The sequence below is a fragment of the Pristiophorus japonicus genome, chromosome 14 (genome assembly GCF_044704955.1).
Source record: "Pristiophorus japonicus isolate sPriJap1 chromosome 14, sPriJap1.hap1, whole genome shotgun sequence".
NCBI lineage: Eukaryota > Metazoa > Chordata > Chondrichthyes > Pristiophoridae > Pristiophorus > Pristiophorus japonicus.
In genome coordinates, this window is record NC_091990.1 from 30,253,081 (window position 1) to 30,271,012 (window position 17,932).

The window sequence follows — 17,932 nt, forward strand, 5'->3', positions numbered from 1 at the left end:
GCTTTTGGTGGCATTGGTTGAGGGTGGAAGGCTGACCATGCTACCAGAAAACTCTCCGACCTTTGAATTGTGCCAGGGATGTTTAACATTTCCCTTCAACCACTGGAACAGGCAGATGGGACCTCAGGCTATCATTTCATCTGAAGGTCATTCACATCTACTTGTCCGATAGAACTGTTTCAAAAGGGTACTCTGCTTTGGTAAGATTCTAGGACCCCAGTCTAACTCATCTAACCACAGGCAGGTTATTGTTTTGCTCATGTCTTGCTTCTAATGTCTCAAAACATATAAAAGGAAAAACTTTGCAAAATATCGAAAAAGCAGCAGCATTATTATTATAATTTAGGAAACAGCCAATCAAACTGATGATTCAGAAACTGTCCAGGAAATCCATAAAGAAGATGTTCCTTTTGCGATAATATGTTGTGAAAGTGTTTGCTATAAGTAGATAAAATTCTAAGATGTATTTACTATTGTTCCTTGTGTGGTTTCCATACAACAGGAGGCTGCGTGTTAGATATCCTCCAGTTCGAAGTCCAGTGACTAAAATTCTTCCTCTTGTCCGCAGGCACTATCTTTTTGTGGATGTTCTGGCCCAGTTTCAATGCAGCACTTCTCGATACGGATCAGGATAAAGCCGTTTTCAACACCTACTATGCCTTGGCTGCTTCCACTGTTGCAGCATTCGCGATTTCCAGTCATATCCATAAAGAAGGGAAAATAGACATGGTAACAGAATACTTTTCATTTACTTCGCTTAACTGTGTTTATCGGAATTCTAGCAGTGCCAGCTACCCTGTCTCCGCCATATAATTACTGTACTGCTGTTACCAAGTTGTTAATCTGAGATGCAATGAGTGGGATCACAATGCTTCATTATTCACTCAAAGTGAAAAATATATACCATTAAAGCACAGTGCTTAAACAATAGCTCTTTTTTTTAAGCTTGTGTGGTAAGTATGCAATTCATTTTAGTATTAAACAGACTTGGGACTAAGATGAACTGTATGTTCAATGCACGAGTTGAAGGCAAGTATGTTACTACTGTGCCAAGATACTACATCCTTGTATTGTTTCTTCACAAACCTGGGCTTAAGTTTGACCAAAGTAGGATATTCTTGTTCACTGGGACAGGGAAACAAGTCCCAGTTTAATGTTTCATCTGAAAGGCTGTGCTCCAGTACTACAATACTTCTGCTTCTCACGTGCATAAATCATCTTTATTAAACTACTATCTTATTTGATACATAAACCCCACTGGGAATTGTTTTCCACATGACTCTATTTAACAAAAACAGAAAATGCAGGAATAAAGCGAACCAGAAAGCCTCTAAAAGACAAAGATAGGTCAACATCTGGGTTTTTCAGTCTGATGAAGGGTCCCACCTAAAATATCAGCTTCTCTTTCCTCTTCAGATTCTGTTTTTGTTTCAAATATCCAGTGTTGGCCATTCTTCTTCTTGTAAATTTGATATCTTTTCTATTTTTTCTTATTTATTTAAGCTGTGGCTCAGTGGATAGCAACTCGTCTTTGAGTCAGAAGGTTGAGGGTTCAAGACCCACTCCAGAGACTTGAGCACAAAAATCTAAGCTGACACTCCAGTGCAGTGCTGAGGGAATGCTGCACTGCTGGAGGTGTCGTCTTTCGGATGAGACGTTAAACTGAGACCCCATCTGCTCTCTCAGGTGATCCCATGGCACTATTCTGAAGAAGAGCAGGGGAGTTATCCCCAGTGTCTTGGACCAATATTTTCCCCTCAGTCAACATAACAAAACCAGACTACCTGATCATTATTGTTGGGGAAGTCCAGAACCAGAGATCACAGTCTAAGGATAAGGGGTAAGCCATTTAGGACCGAGATGAGGAGAAACTTCTTCACCCAGAGAGTGGTGAACCTGTGGAATTCTCTACCACAGAAAGTTGTTGAGGCCAGTTCACTAAATATATTCAAAAAGGAGTTAGGGGGATCAAGGGGTATGGTGAGAAAGCAGGAATGGGGTACTGAAGTTGCATGTTCAGCCATGAACTCATTGAATGGCGGTGCAGGCTAGAAGGGCCGAATGGCCTACTCTTGCACCTATTTTCTATGTTTCTATGTTTCTATGTTTATCACATTACTGTTTGTGGGAGCTTGCTGTGCACAAATTGGCTGCTGCGGTTTCCACATTACAACAGTGATTACACTTCAAAAGTACTTCATTGGCTGTAAAACGCTTTGAGACGTCCAGTGGTCATGAAAGGCGCTATATAAATGCAAGTCTTTCTTTCTTTTAAAGAATGACAGTGAAACAAATTACAAGTGCAATTACTTCACTATTTGCTCAAGAACTGAGAGCAGGCGTGGCCTGGCATACCCTCAATGCAACACTCTCCCATGTTCCTCAGTCTTGCTTATAAAGTGGTATTTTTTTCCTTAGATACTTGAAAAATCAAAGCTTCCCCAAATGGCACAGTAGGTTTAGATAACGACTAGCTGGGCCATTCAGCTCATGTATGGTCATAACTCCGATTCTCACTCGGTGTTGAGTTTATTGATCTCAGACAAGGAGCCCTACAATTGTTTCTGGTGTCTTTGCATTAGGGACGAGGCAATCGACCAAAGAACCAGCAACGCCCACTGGAGGTCAGGATCCAGGATGGGTGCGATGCCTCCTGTGTTTAAACAGCTTGCTAACACTTAGTGTCGAGACTCACACATAAAACTGGCAGATTGGGCGAGGTACCAGAGGGCACCTGGTGCCTGTGGGACTACACGCCAGTAAGGAGTCAATGCTTTCTGCAGGAAAAATGTAAAATCTCTGAGCCTAGAGCTTCCACTCCTTTTTGGAGTGGCAATTGGATATGCCAGGAGCAATGCTGCTGTAAAATGGGGTGGAACCTGGCTCCCAAATGAACATCCAATGGGGAGGTGGGAGTGGGGTTTCCAATTCCATCACCCAATCCTTATATTTCTTATATTTGCTTCATGGGTTCTTTGCTTAAGAATTCATAGCAACACATTGCTATTAAGAACTAGTTGGTTTATTAACAAAGGTTTAACAATCACACTCCACATTACCAGTTCATCCACTAGGTTCACAACTGCATACCTCATTGTGGATGACCTAGACCCAACTGACTGGGGTTTTATTGAGTTTTGTGAACATCACGTGGCTGGCTAAGCCACTCACAATGCAACAACTCAACAAACCTGTGAGCATACCCACAGCTGCATACACTACAGGGCGTGTCTGACAAGATCCTGGATGCACACTGGAAACCCTGCCAGTTATGTGGCCAGCGGTATGCGTGCCTGTAAGCTGTATGTATCATACTGGGCACTGTTTGAGCCCCATAATGCCATATTCAAACTTTCAAATCTGGGGCTCCCTTGCAAGGGAGCTTTGGTACAACATTTTTGAGCAGCTCCAATCTTTGGCCAGATCGACCTGTGGCCCTCTTACAACGGTGACTACACTCCAAAAGTACTTCATTGGCTGTAAAACGCTTTGGGACACCCAGTGGTCGTGAAAGACGCTATATAAATGCAAGTCTTTCTTTTTTCTTTCTCTGCTGCCTGTCTGGAGTGGTGAAGATTCGCTGTGACATCTGGCCGGGTCTATGGCAGATGCCCCAGTAGTGACAGTGCTGGTGTGGGCACCTGCCCAATAGATAGATCATCCAACCTAGGATTTGGGGTGAGGCAACGACAAGGCAGATTGGAAAGACTGCAATATACAGCCGGACTTTCTAGCCTCTTCATTTGACTATTTTGTTCTTTTAAATCTGGCTTTGATTCTACTGCTCTGTGCTTCTTCTACTCCTTTGCCTCGTTCTGCTTTCACTTTGTGTTCTGACTCAGTTTACAGTTTTCTCTCTATTATTGTTTGCGATTCTGGCTTTTTCTCTCTGCTGCACGCTCTATTTGTGTGCACGCCACCTGTGTGGGCCACCCCCTGGAAATAATTAATTTACTGGGTGCAATGTATGCACCTGTGAGTATGCTCATAGCTTTGTAGAGCTGTTGTTCATCCTGTGCGGAGGGAAGCGGACAGGTCAGAAGGGCTGCTCCTGGGCATGGCCATGGTAACCATTAACCGATCCAAGTAGCGGGCTGTCGTTCAGCCTGACTGCCTGCCTCTCTTCCGCAGTTACATCCGAGCCAGGGTGTCCCTGGAGATGGAGCACGCGGTGTTCACCGGTACGCTCGTGGCCTTCCGTGAGAGGTGGGCACCAGAGAAGCTGGAGTGCATCATCACCCCGGCAACCAAATTTTAATTTGACCATTTATTGTTTAAAAAGTTTTATTGGTTAATTTGTCGATTCTAGTGCCCCTTTAATAAGTGGGCACTTGATTTATTGTTTTACACCAAAATAGTTGTAGAGCTGTTGCATTGTGAGTAGCTTAGCCAGTCACGTGATGCTCACAAGACTCAATAAAACCCCAGTCAGTTGGATCTAGGTCATCCACTATGTGGTTGTGAGTCTAGTCGATGAACTGGTAATGTGCAGAGTGATTGTTAAACCTTTGTTAATAAACCAACTAGTGCTTAATAGCAATGTGTTGCTACTAATTGTTAAGCAAAGAACCCATGAAGCAAATACATTACATTGGGGACCATAGGAACAAAGTTGTATTTAAAGTAAACAATTGAATTTGTCATCTGTCATTTTGAGGTAAAATCAGAAAGAGCTTAACTGCTTCGTTTATAATTTTAGCTTTTTGTGGTAAAAACAGAATCTGTGATTAAGAAAGATAAGAAAGACCGGATTTATATAGTGCCTTTCACGACCACCAGACGTCTCAAAGCACTTTACAGCCAATTAAGTATTTTTGGAGTGTAGTCACTGTTGTAATGTAGGAAACGCGGCAGCCAATTTGCGCTCAGCAATCTCCCTCAAACAGCACTGTGATAATAACCAGATAATCTGTTTTTGTTATGTTAATTAAGGGATAAATATTGGTAAGGACATTTGGGATAACTCCCTTGCTCTTCTTCGAAATAGTGCCACGGGATCTTTTACGTCCACTTGAGCGAGCAGACTTAGCCAGTTTAATGTCTCATCCAAAAGATGGCACCTCCAACAGTGCAGCGCTCCCTCAGTACTGCATTGGAGTGTCAACCTAGATTTTTGTGCTCAAGTCCCTGGAGTGGGACTTGAACCAAGAACCTTCTGACTCAGAGGTGAGATTGCTACCAATTGAGCCATAGCTGACATGGCCGATATCAGAAAAAGATGTTAGAATATTGGTACTTACAGTGCACCTGCCCTTCACCTGTGGCTTGCAACAAAGTTCCAGCTCCATGTATCCGTGGGCCTGAATTTAGAGCCTCTCAGCTTTTGGGAAGTTGCAGAGAAAAACAGAGAGCAGTCGAAAAAGTATAAAAGCGCAAACAAATTAAGCACAGGGCATTAGTTTATGAGAGGTCAGTGAGAGTGGCCCTCAAGCAAGTTATTGCTGGAGACTGTGGTCCCAATAAAAGTGAGCACCTCTGTATTAGAACACGCTCTCAAATCCAATGTACAAAACTAACATGTGAAAACTTGAAAAATTAACTTCGGAACTGGACAACATTTTTGTGTATAAAATGATGATTCAGAAATAATTGGTGCTTTACACTAATTGTTTTAATTGTGTCCCTACAGTCACATATCCGTAGTGCTACACTGGCAGGAGGAGTCGCTGTTGGACTTTCTGCTCCTCTGATACCATCTGCTTACATCGCAATGATAATCGGCTTGATTACTGGTGTTCTCTGCACCCTGGGGTTCAAGTACCTGAAGGTAATGTTGAAAAATAAATCATTAAATGTAACATGTGCTTATGGATGTACAGTTATTCCATCTATTTTTATTTACTGTCTTTCTCTGTTGAAATATACATCAAAGTTGATAATTAAGGATGCAGGACCATGGGGCAGTAAGACTTCAGGAGTTGTTGGTCAACAGCAAACAATCCTGTCAAGTCCAATCGGTGAATCCAATCTTTTTTTGTAGGTTTTTAAGTAAACCTCGAGTCTAGGAACTAAAGCGTCAATATAGCTGATCTTACATTGACTGGCTGCCCCACATAAATTCACAAGTGTATCTTTTAAACTGATGCAACCAATTTACTGGATTTTATGACACTTACTGTTTATACACAGATGGCTATCAGAAACAGATTGTAGAAAGTCTGCTCGAGAAGCTTTCTGGCTAAGCAAGCCAAATGCAGTGAGCATATGTCAGTGTAAGAATGCATTCATCCATGCAGACCGCTAGGTCCCAGGTTTGATCTCTGGTTTGTGCTGACTTGGCTCGCCATAACTGTGGAGCAACTGGGCTGCTATAACAAGGCAGGGAAAAAATATCAGCCAGAGTTCCTACTCCTGATCGCTGATCAGTGACTCGTACTGGAGAGTGCACAAGTGTGGAGAGCAGGAATATGTTTGGCTCTGGTGCACATCCAGGTACCTGCTGATACTCAGTGTCAAAGCTTACATGTGAAGAATGGCCAGTTGTATCAGGTACCAGAGGGCTGCAGGCGTATGTGAAACTGTACTCTTCTTAGGCATGACTTGCTGCCACACTAAAATGAATTCTCAGGTGACTGTTGAGACCAATGCGGGATCTACAGTCTCGGTCACAGGTGGGGTAGACGGTGGTTGGAGGGACGGGTGGGTTGGGTGCTTAATTTGCCGTATGCTCCTTCTGCTGTTTGTGCTTGGCTTCCACATGTTCCCAGCGAAGAGACTCAAAGTGTTCGGCGCCTTCTCGGATGCATCTCCTCCACTTTGAGCAGTCTTGGGCCAGGGAATCCCAAGAGTCGGCGGGAATGTTACATTTTTTCAAGGAGGCTTTGAGGGTGTCCTTGAAGCATTTTCTCTGCCCTCCTGGGGCTCGCCTGCCGTGATGTAGCTCGGAGTATGTGAAACTGTACACAAACAAGAGTCAACACTTTCAGCGGAGAAGGGGATAAAATCTTTTTTTTAAATCTTTTTTTTTTAAATGCATTCAATATCAAACCGATCTCATTTTCACTGCCAAAGATCCATTCTTGCATTTGCCAGTCTTAATTTGTGTCAATCTTATTCGGAGTACTCTAAAGTATTGTTTGGTTTCCTCTCTTTGTGCATGTGTGCAGACAACGCCTAACAATTTAACATCTCTTCTAGGCCATGTTTCAATTATATTTGGGTGTGCATGATACCTGTGGGGTTTTATATACCCATGCTTTGCCTGGAGTAATAGGAGGCATAGTATACATCATCTTACTTTCCATAAGTGATGATTTGCAAAGGTATGTTTTCACTTTCTATGATAAATAAAATGTCTAAGGCCTTTTGCTGTGTGATATCAGCATTCAAATGTGTAACATATTTGTACAAGATTGACTTTATCTAACATTTTAATAAAGGGTTTGTCATATAAATGCATTAAGTATCTAGGGGCTCTTAATTATATACAGTGTAATTTCTCGGCTGGTATGGTCTGTGTTGCTTTATAAGCGAAATTTTACTTCAATTTTCCACTAGTTCCGTTCTTTTGTTCCCTGTTACTTTATATTGTTTTCAAATTTATTTTCAGTCTAGTTTGCCCTTAAGTAGAGAAATCTTCCATTTATTTTGCCAGTTCCTTTCTTTTTCTTTAAATTTGTGCTGAAGAATTAAATATTTCTGCTTTTTGTACCTGTGTCAGAATCAAGCACTCCCACATTATACAGACTGTGGTAAAGTTGCTTTTAGACTGATTCAAGGGTAATTTTAATCAGCCATTCTCATTTTCATTAGACTCACAGTGTTCCCCAAGTCTCATGGGGTCCCTAAGCTCTTGGATTTCTGCTCTCACAGAGAACTTGTAGCTTTAAAGAAAAGTAAGAGAACAGTGTCATTTGCCTCATTCTGAACAAGCCGTGTACAGTGGATTAATAAGTGCAAAGCCAATTGCCAAGTGCCTACCCCTCCAAATATACAGTTAGTTGCCTTTGGGGATGTCTAAGTAAACAGTCTCCACTGCAGGAATCGTAGGTTTGCTAATCATTAACTTTAAACATGCATTTGAATTTAAGCTGCAAGGGGATTTCCTTTATGGCCTTGAAATTTGTCTCTGCTGATGTGAAAAATAGAAAAAAAGATGTATGAGGTTCTTGAGGTTTTGGATACGATACATTTTGTGACAGATATATAAGGCCAACGGCATCCCTGAGTGCCAGTACCAGAGCCCCATGATTCTATAGCAGTGGAAATTGCATTAGAATTTCTCCTCGCATAGGATCAGAAAGAGGCTGTATTCGGGCCGGGGCTGGGTTTTCTCCCATTCTTATTGGTGGGTGCCAGCATTTCTTCCAGCCCCTGCTGATTCGCAGGTTCGATTGTTTTGTCTCTGATCTGGGTCTACAGCCACAAATTGATGGCTGGGCCAGTGCAGCACATGTCAGGTGGAATGGCTGCGGGGAAGACCTCCATCATTACACACGTTGAACTTAAAAAATTGGAGCATTCCTTTTCTAAATTTAAATGCAAAAGTCTGGAGGGCAGTCATCTTTGATAAAAGTGCCATCATCAGTCTCAATACACGGTTATATATTTGTGGAAGATATATATGAAACTAAAAATCTGGCTGCATGCTGGTGATGTATGGTGCTGACGGCCTAGCTGGTGGGGTGTCTGTAGCAGTTGCAGTGTGGCTGGCTGACTATGGATTGATTGATTGATTGGCTGTAGGCTGGCTGGCTACGGATTGATTGGCTGTAGAAACATAGAAACATAGAAAATAGGTGCAGGAGTAGGCCATTCGCCCCTTCGAGCCTGCACCAACATTCCATAAGATCATGGCTGATCTTTCACCTCAGTACCCCTTTCCTGCTTTCTCTCCACACCCCTTGATCTCTTTAGCCATAAGGGCCATATCCAACTCCCTCTTGAATATATCCAATGAACTGGCATCAACAACTTTCTGCGGCAGGGAATTCCACAGGTTAACAACTCTCTGAGTGAAGAAGTTTCTCCTCATCTCAGTCCTAAATGGGCTTACCCCTTATCCTTAGACTGTGATCCTTGGTTCTGGACTCCCCCAACATCGGGAACATTCTTCCTGCATCTAAGCTGTCCAGTCCCGTCAGAATTTTATATGTTTCTATGAGATCATCTCTCATTCTTCTAAACTCCAGTGAATACAGGCCCAGTCAATCTAGTCTCTCCTCATATGTCAGTCCTGCCATCCCGGGAATCAGTCTGGTGAACCTTCACTGCACTCCCTCAATAGCAAGAACATCCTTCCTCAGATTAGGAGACCAAAACTGAACACAATATTCCAGGTGAGGCCTCACCAAGGCCCTGTACAGCTGCAGCAAGACCTCCCTGCTCCATACTCAAATCCCCTCGCTATGAAGGCCAACATGCCATTTGCCCTCTTCACTGCCTGCTGTACCTGCATGCCAACCTTCAATGACTGATGTACCATGACACCCAGGTCTTGTTGCACCTCCCCTTTTCTTAATCTGCCACCATTCAGATAATATTCTGCCTTCATGTTTTTGCCACCAAAGTGGACAACCTCACATTTATCCACATTATACTGCATCTGCATGCATTTGCCCAGTCACCTAACCTGTCCAAGTCACCCTGCAGCCTCTTAGCATCCTGCTCACAGCTCACACTGCCACCCAGCTTAGTGTCATCTGCAAACTTTGAGATATCACTTTTAATTCCTTCATCTAAATCATTGATGTATAATATAAATAGCTTGGGTCCCAGCACAGAGCCCTCGGCACCCCACTAGTCACTGCCTGCCATTCTGAAAAGGACCCGTTTATCCTGACTCTCTGCTTCCTGTCTGCCAACCAGTTCTCTATCCATGTCAATACATTACCCCCAATCCTATGTGCATTAATTTTGCACACCAATCTCTTGTGTGGGACCTTGTTAAAAGCCTTTTGAAAGTCCAAATACACCACATCCACTGGTTCTCCCTTGTCCACTCAACTAGTTACATCCTCAAAAAATTCTAGAAGATTTGTCAAGCATGATTTCCCCTTCATAAATCCATGCTGACTTGGACCGATCCTGTCACTGCTTTCCAAATGCACTGCTATTTCATCTTTAATAATTGATTCCAACATTTTCCCCACTACTGATGTCAGGCTAACCGGTCTATAATTCCCTGTTTTCTCTCTCCCTCCTTTTTTAAAAAGTGGTGTTACATTAGCTACTCTCCAGTCCATAGGAACTGATCCAGAGTCGATAGACTGTTGGAAAATGATCACCAATGCATCCACTATTTCTAGGGCCACTTCCTTCAGTACTGTGGGATGCAGACTATCAGGCCCTGGGGATTTATCGGCTAGCTGGCTATGGATTGATTGGTCGGCTGTAGGCTGGCTGGCTCCTGTTCTGCGGCTGACCGCTGCAGTTCTCACTTCAGCTCTTACTCTGCTGCTCTCTGTACCCTCACCTCCTCATTGGGGACCATAAGATTAAAGTTCGAGAGTTCTTCAATCTAAAAATTGCTGTTGTTATACTATTCTTAAGGCTTAAACATATTTAGCTCACTTGGTAATGTGCTGCAGAATCTATATTCCCTTGCTAAATTGGACAGCTCTTTCAAAGAGCCGGCCCAGGCATGATGGGCCGAATGGCCTCCTTCTGTGCTGCCAGATTCTGTGATTCTATTATATGCTGCAGTAATTGATTGGCTTGTGACAGCGATTGGCTTTGAGGTGTTGTAGAATTCTAGAGATCCGGCTTAATACTGTCACTGGTACCAAAGTTGGAAAGGTATCCTAGTCCTCAGCAGTCACATTGTTCACTTTGATAAGCGCAAAATCTTTTGGTTTCTTGTCCAAGAAGCATCTATGTCATAGATAGGTTATCAAGCTTCCTGGGATCTGCGACTTCTAAATGAGGGTGTAACTTCACAAGTCCACCCGAAGCACAAATCGTAAATTCCGGCATGCACTGCCCATCATTTTCTCAGCATTCATTTTAATATTGTGTGTCTCAATGACCAATCTCTGCTGCCGGTGGCTGAGACTCCCCACCAACAATGCAGACGTCAAAGGTATGCCTGTAGTTTTCTTGTCACAATTTTAAGCTCTGTGGATGTTTTGCTTTCAGAAAGATGTTACATACGGAATACTGGCAGACAGCTATGTTTATTACCATGGCAATGAGCATTCTAACAGGATTAATCACAGGTGAGTTTGTAAAATATCTTATATAGATAGAATTTCAATAATGTAGCTGTCATTTATGGAGTGTGATGGTACAACATCTGTGTGCAGGAAAATGCCTTAACTCGTTCTGAATGATATCAGGAACATAAAACCCATGCCTCCTCCCTCCCAGTGATATTCTAGTTTTCTTTCATCAGTTGCTAAGCTACACAATGAACTCCAAGCAGATTTGTGTCACTGCTGACATTAAATTAGTATCTAGACAGACATTCTTAGAATGCAGCTCTTTGCCACACACAATTTCGTGACAAGGAAAGGAGTCACATTAAGTTTAATTATATATTCTTCGGGACTAGGTTAAGGGGAATAGCAACAACCTTGTGAATGCTAATGGTGTAAGAACAAAGAGTAGGCCATTTGGCCCCTCGAGCCTGCACCAGCATTTAATAAGATCATGGCTGATCTGATCTTGGGCTCAGCCCAACTTCCCTGCCCGCTCCCCATAACCCTTCACTCCCTTATCTTTCAAAAATCTCTCTAACTCCACCTTAAATATATTCAGTGACTCAGCCTCCACAGCTCTCTGGAGCAGAGAATTCCACAGATTTACATCCCTCTGAGAGAAGAAATTTCTCCTCCTCTCAGTTCTAAATGGGTGACCACTTATTCTTAAGCTATGCCCCCTAGTCCTCACAGACAGCGCGACATCTTTGAAGATGATCTACATGGTCGGTAAAAGTGAGCGAGTGCACCTATCATTGATGATGGAGCTTGGTTACATGGCCTGCTCTGTGACACTTGTTTCCAGGAATGAAAAGTTTCCCTTTACTTGGGGGTACTGGAGAGTGGGAGGCAAGCCTGGCACAATCCTTGAGGATTTTGTCACAGACAGATTGGATGGTGACAGTGATCACAAGGAGGTTGGGAACACATTTGTGCAGTGGGACAGAGGATACAAGCTCTTGAATTGTGAATGCTAATGGTGTAAGAACATAAGTAAGGCATCGTGGTGCACCTGGGGTAGCGTTAACCTTACAAAAAAGGTTTTAACAAATCAAATGCATTCCAGAATGAAACTTCCTTCATTTGATTTTGTAGAAACCATAACAAAGCATTAAATTTGTTGGAAGTACATAAGTAATGAATGAAAATGTTATTTGAATAATCATAACACCATGCTGTAAAAATAAAGTGTTTCTTATTTTTAGATCTCCGTCAGTGATTTTCAAGTTTGCAGATTGAGAGATACGAAACATAGTACCTTCCTGATTCAGTACCCTCTCAGACAATGCATTGATTCTCTGCCCCAGAGAGCTGTGGAGGCTGGGTCATTGAATAAATTTAAGACAGAGATGGACAGCTTCTTAACCGATAAGGGAATAAGGGGTTATGGGGAGCGGGCGGGGAAGTGGAGCTGAGTCGCCCTCCTGCACCAGCTCATGCTGCTCCCTGAAATAATCTCCCAGTGCCTGCACGCTGCTCCCGAAGCCGCTTGCCGCTCCTTTTATGGCCCCGACCTGCCGCTGGTGTTCTCACGCAGGTCGGGGTCGCCACTCCAGCGAAGAGGGTCATAATCAAAGTCCAGATCGGTGATTGGAGCGTGGACAGGTACAGCAGGAGCGGCGAGGTCGGGGCGAAGGAGTGGCGAGAGATTGCGGAGCGACATAAGCAGGGCCCAGGAGAGGCGAGAGTTCATGGCCCAGGAGAGCCGAGGGCCCAGGGACAGCACGGGCCAGCCCACACCGCGCTATGTGTGCGCACTGGGTCAGTGCAGCAGACCTGGTTTCCCGACGTCCTGGTTAACCCTTGCTACAAGACCCAGCTCTGCCAAGCCCGTGTGGTGGCTGTTGTGCAACGGTCACCACACGTTAAAAAAATCCATGCACTGGCATCTTCCACCCCTTCAGGATGTAGTTCGCGACCTGGAATATTAGGTCCCTTTTCGGCGTGGAAGCAAGTCATCCTCAATACGAGGGACTGCCTATGATGATGAGACAATACATTTCACCACTGAGCCACACAGGGTGTACTACTTTATAAAAGAGCACAATCACTCCATCTACAGGTCATACAGGTCATTGCACCTGTGTCCCAATAGCGTAGTTTTAATCGGTGATGGGTTTGTTAATAAAAATGGACGTTTTTTTTAAACTATTCTTTTAAAATTCTTTATCAAAGTTGGGAAGAATAACTAGGAAAGCTCCTAGATTGCTGTAAAAACCTAATCAGTTCACTGCTACCCTTCAGAAAAAGGGATCTGCCACCTCTGTCCAGTCTGGCCTACAAGTGACTCGAGTCCCACACGTTGTGGTTGACTCTTACTGCCCTCTGACTTCGCCGAGCAAGTTGTAAGTAATCACTACATAATTCAATCATATGAAGACAACTGGAAGGACCTATCGGAGATGACTCAGCCACAAGATCAGAATAAGACCGAGGCAATCTCAGCCCAGTCAACCTTGCAGAGTTATCTTCGCCAGCATCTGGTGCCCAAGTTGGGAAAGCTGTTCCCTAGACTAGTCAAGCAACCGCCTGATGTAATCATACTCCCAGAATCGTGTCTTTCAGTCAGCATCAAGGCAGAAAAGCATCCTTGGTGAACGCAGAGTGTAGCAGGGCATGCCAGGAGAAGCACCTGGCATACTTTAGAATGAGGTACGATCCACGTAAAGCTGCTACACATGGCTGCCTGCATGCTAAACACTTAAAGCAACAGGCTATAGACAGAGCTTGGCTGTTCCACAATCAACGGATCAGAGCAAAGCTCTGTAGCCCGACCACATCTGGTCAAATGATGGTGCACAACCAGGAGGAGGAGTGTCCATGCACACCACCATCCTCAGCCATAGTAGAGCCCAGAATATGAGTACAAGAGACAAGGCAAGTGTTTGCAAGTGTCTTCAGCTAAAAGTACCAAGTGGATGATCTCTCTCGACCTCCTCCCAAGGTCCCCACTATCATAGATCCCAGTGTCCAGCTAGTTCAGTTCAATCCAGGTGACATTAAGAGGTGGCTGAGTGCATGTGATACAGTAAAGGCTATGGGTCCTGACAACATCCTGGCTGCAGTGCAGGAGACCTGTGTACCAGAGCTAGTTGTTCCCCTAGCCAAGTTGTTCCAGTACAGTTATGGCACTGGCATTTACCTGGAAGATTGCCCAAGTTCTGTGTCAGCTGTGGCTCAGTGGGTAGCACATTCGCCTCTGAGTTAGAAGGTTGTGGGTTCAAGTCTCACTCCAGGAACTTGAACACATGAATCTAGGCTGACACTCCTGTGCAGTGCTGAGGGAGCGCTGCACTGTCGGAGGTGCCGTCTTTCGGATGAGATGTTAAAATTGAGGCCCTGCCTGCTCCCTCGGGTGGATGTAAAAGATTCCATGGCACTATTTTGAAGAAGAGCAGGAAAGTTATTCCTGGTGTCCTGGCCAATATTTATCCCTCAATCAACATAACAAAAATAGATTATCTGGTCATTATCACATTGCTGTTTGTGGGAGCTTGCTGTGTGCAAGAACTTGTGGTGCGCAAATCGGCTACCGCGTTGCCCACATTTCAACAGTAACTACGATCTATAAAGTATTTAATTGACTATAAAGCACTTTGAGATGTCTGGTGGTCGTGAAAGGCGCTATATAAATGCAAGTCTGTCTTTCTTTCAAATATGTCCTACCTACAAAAAACAGGATAAATCTAACTCAGCCATGTGCTACCTTAATAACAATTTCCAAATCATCAGCAAAATAATAGTAGGAGTCATCTATAATGCCATCAAGTAACACCTACTCACTTGTTCTCCAATGCTTAGTTCAGGTTCTACCAAAACCATTTGGTGACAAACCCCATTATAACCTTGATCCAGACATGGACACGAGTTAAATGCCAGAAGAGAGATGTGTATAGCTGCCCTCAACATCAAGGCAACATTTGACCAAGTATGGACCAAAACTGGTCAATGAAGGTCAAAGGGAAAACCCTTCAGTGGCTGGAGTCATACTTGACCCAAAAGAAGATGGTCGTGGTTGTCATTACAGTCCCATAACATCACTGCAGGAGTTCCTCAGGGAAGCATTCTCGGCCCACCTATCTGCAACTGTTTGATCAATAGTCTCACTGTCAGGGCAACTAGGGATGGGCAATAAATGTGCCCACATACTGAGAACAAAGAAAAGAGCAAAGAATAGTTAATAACAGTATTTACAATATATATTTTTCTTAATGTTAAATTTGGCATTTCCTCTTATCTTGGAAAGACAAATATCCTGATAGGTTCAAATTCAAATCTGGCTTTGGATCATCTGAAGATGAAACTAACCATCAGGCTCTCATTCCTCAGTATTAACCTTTACCCAAATAACATGTGGCTCAGAAAAAACACCATGATGCATGTTTGTTAAATCATACATTTGGAATTCCATGGATGTAATAGAAGACCTTGCTGGAACTGCTGCTTTTCAGTTAAGACTCATTAAAAACCCAACCATTTTGTTTGTACCAATGGCAAATGAAAGTGTATCCAAGGCAACGACCTCACCTGTTCATAAGCATTGTGAAGAGCCCAATGTAGAAAACCACGCTCACTGATGCTAAAAGGACTTGCAATGCTCACAGGATTAGTTTACTTGGAAAAGAGAATTAAATTATGTAGTGCTTTATCATGTTTCTCAAAAATGTCTCAAGGTGTCTCGTACTGTGATATGTTTCGAAGTGCGATTACTGTGGCCTATTGTCCGATAGGCAAATGTGGTAGCCATTTTGCACACAGAAAGATCTCACAAACACCAATGAGATGAATAGCCAGTTAATTTGCTTTTGTTAATTTTGCTTGAGGGAAAAATGTTGATCAGAACAGAAGGAACTGGCTGACTGCTGTTCCTGGATTAGTGCAACATCCATTTTAAGCCCCAGTGCAGATAGATGGAGCCTTGGTTTAACACCTTATTCAAATTTTGGCACCTCTGACAATGCAGCACACCCCCATTATGGCACTGGGTTGTTGGTTTAGATACTTAATTCGTGGAGTGGAACTTGAATATATTTTTAAAAGAATAAAGTTTGTGCCTTTAAGGATGCAACTTATGCAAGTTTCCCCTTTTTTTATTTGCAGGTTTTATTCTGAAGTTAAACATTTGGAAGCAGCCCCCTGATCTAAAATGCTATGATGACCAAGCATATTGGCAGGTAAGGAGAAAATTGCCTGTGCAAATAGGACCCACACCCAGAAATGCCTTATTTTCCTTTGGGGAATGTTGCTGTCATTTTGAGTTAATTATTCTAAATGACATTTTACTCAGGTTCAAATTATCAGTGAAGGAGTTTGTTAATTTTTGAATAATTATTGACTGGTGCACATAATATATTGTACAGCAGCACTGTTTTGGATGTGAATTCTCAATTCTTTTTGGTTCTTTGGAACTCCCTCTCCAACAGCACTGTAGGAGTACTTTCACCACACGGACTGCAGTGGATCAAGAAGGCGACTCACCACCACCTTCTCAAGGGCAATTAGGGATGGGCAATAAATGCTGGCCTTTCCAGCAACGCGCACATCCCGGAATGAATTTTAAAAAGTTATAAATAGTATTTTAAACAATATTTTTTGGGCAGAATTCTACTGACTGTGGTCTCTGCAAAAATAATGGGGGTGAAATTTGGCTTGGGCGGCAGTACAAAACAGGCAACAGTGCATCGGCAGCCTGGTTTACACTCTGGAAACAAAGTTGCACATAGAAACATAGAAAATAGGTGCAGGAGTAGGCCATTCGGCACTTCGAGCCTGCACCGCCATTCAATAAGATTATGGCTGATCATTCCTTCAGTACCCCTTTCCTGCTTTCTCTCCATATCCCTTGATTTGCAGTATCTCCAAATTTGCGGATGACACTAAGTTGGGTGGCAGTGTGAGCTGCGAGGAGGATGCTATTAGGCTGCAGAGTGACTTGGATAGGTTAGGTGAGTGGGCAAATGCATGGCAGATGAAGTATAATGTGGATAAATGTGAGGTTATCCACTTTGGTGGTAAAAACAGAGAGACAGACTATTATCTGAATGGTGACAGATTAGGAAAAGGGAAGGTGCAACGAGACCTGGGTGTCATGGTACATCAGTCATTGAAGGTTAGCATGCAGGTACAGCAGGCAGTTAAGAAAGCAAATGGCATGTTGGCCTTCATAGCGAGGGGATTTGAATACAGGGGCAGGGAGGTGTTGCTACAGTTGTACAGGGCCTTGGTGAGGCCACACCTGGAGTATTGTGTACAGTTTTGGTCTCCTAACTTGAGGAAGGACATTCTTGCTATTGAGGGAGTGCAGCGAAGATTCACCAGACTGATTCCCGGGATGGTGGGACTGACCTATCAAGAAAGACTGGATCAACTGGGCTTGTATTCACTGGAGTTCAGAAGAATGAGAGGGGACCTCATAGAAACGTTTAAAATTCTGACGGGTTTAGACAGGTTAGATGCAGGAAGAATGTTCCCAATGTTGGGGAAGTCCAGAACCAGGGGTCACAGTCTAAGGATAAGGGGTAAGCCATTTAGGACCGAGATGAGGAGAAACTTCTTCACCCAGAGAGTGGTGAACCTGTGGAATTCTCTACCACAGAAAGTAGTTGAGGCCAATTCACTAAATATATTCAAAAGGGAGTTAGATGAAGTCCTTACTACTCGGGGGATCAAGGGTTATGGCGAGAAAGCAGGAAGGGGGTACTGAAGTTTCATGTTCAGCCATGAACTCATTGAATGGCGGTGCAGGCTAGAGGGGCTGAATGGCCTGCTCCTGCACCTATTTTCTATGTTTCTAT

At 43.5% G+C, this 17,932-nt stretch overlaps 1 protein-coding gene across 2 annotated transcripts in view; it reads left to right on the top strand.

The window, feature by feature from the left end:
- rhd (Rh blood group, D antigen) overlaps positions 1–17,932 on the top strand; it is a 47,051-nt gene that overhangs the window by 24,051 nt on the left and 5,068 nt on the right. For both annotated transcript variants that reach the window (XM_070899082.1, XM_070899083.1), the window contains exons 5-9: positions 569–729; positions 5,630–5,767; positions 7,138–7,262; positions 11,077–11,156; positions 16,239–16,312. In XM_070899082.1, the coding sequence (XP_070755183.1) occupies positions 569–729; positions 5,630–5,767; positions 7,138–7,262; positions 11,077–11,156; positions 16,239–16,312 (578 nt within the window). The remainder of the gene's footprint in view (positions 1–568; positions 730–5,629; positions 5,768–7,137; positions 7,263–11,076; positions 11,157–16,238; positions 16,313–17,932) is intronic.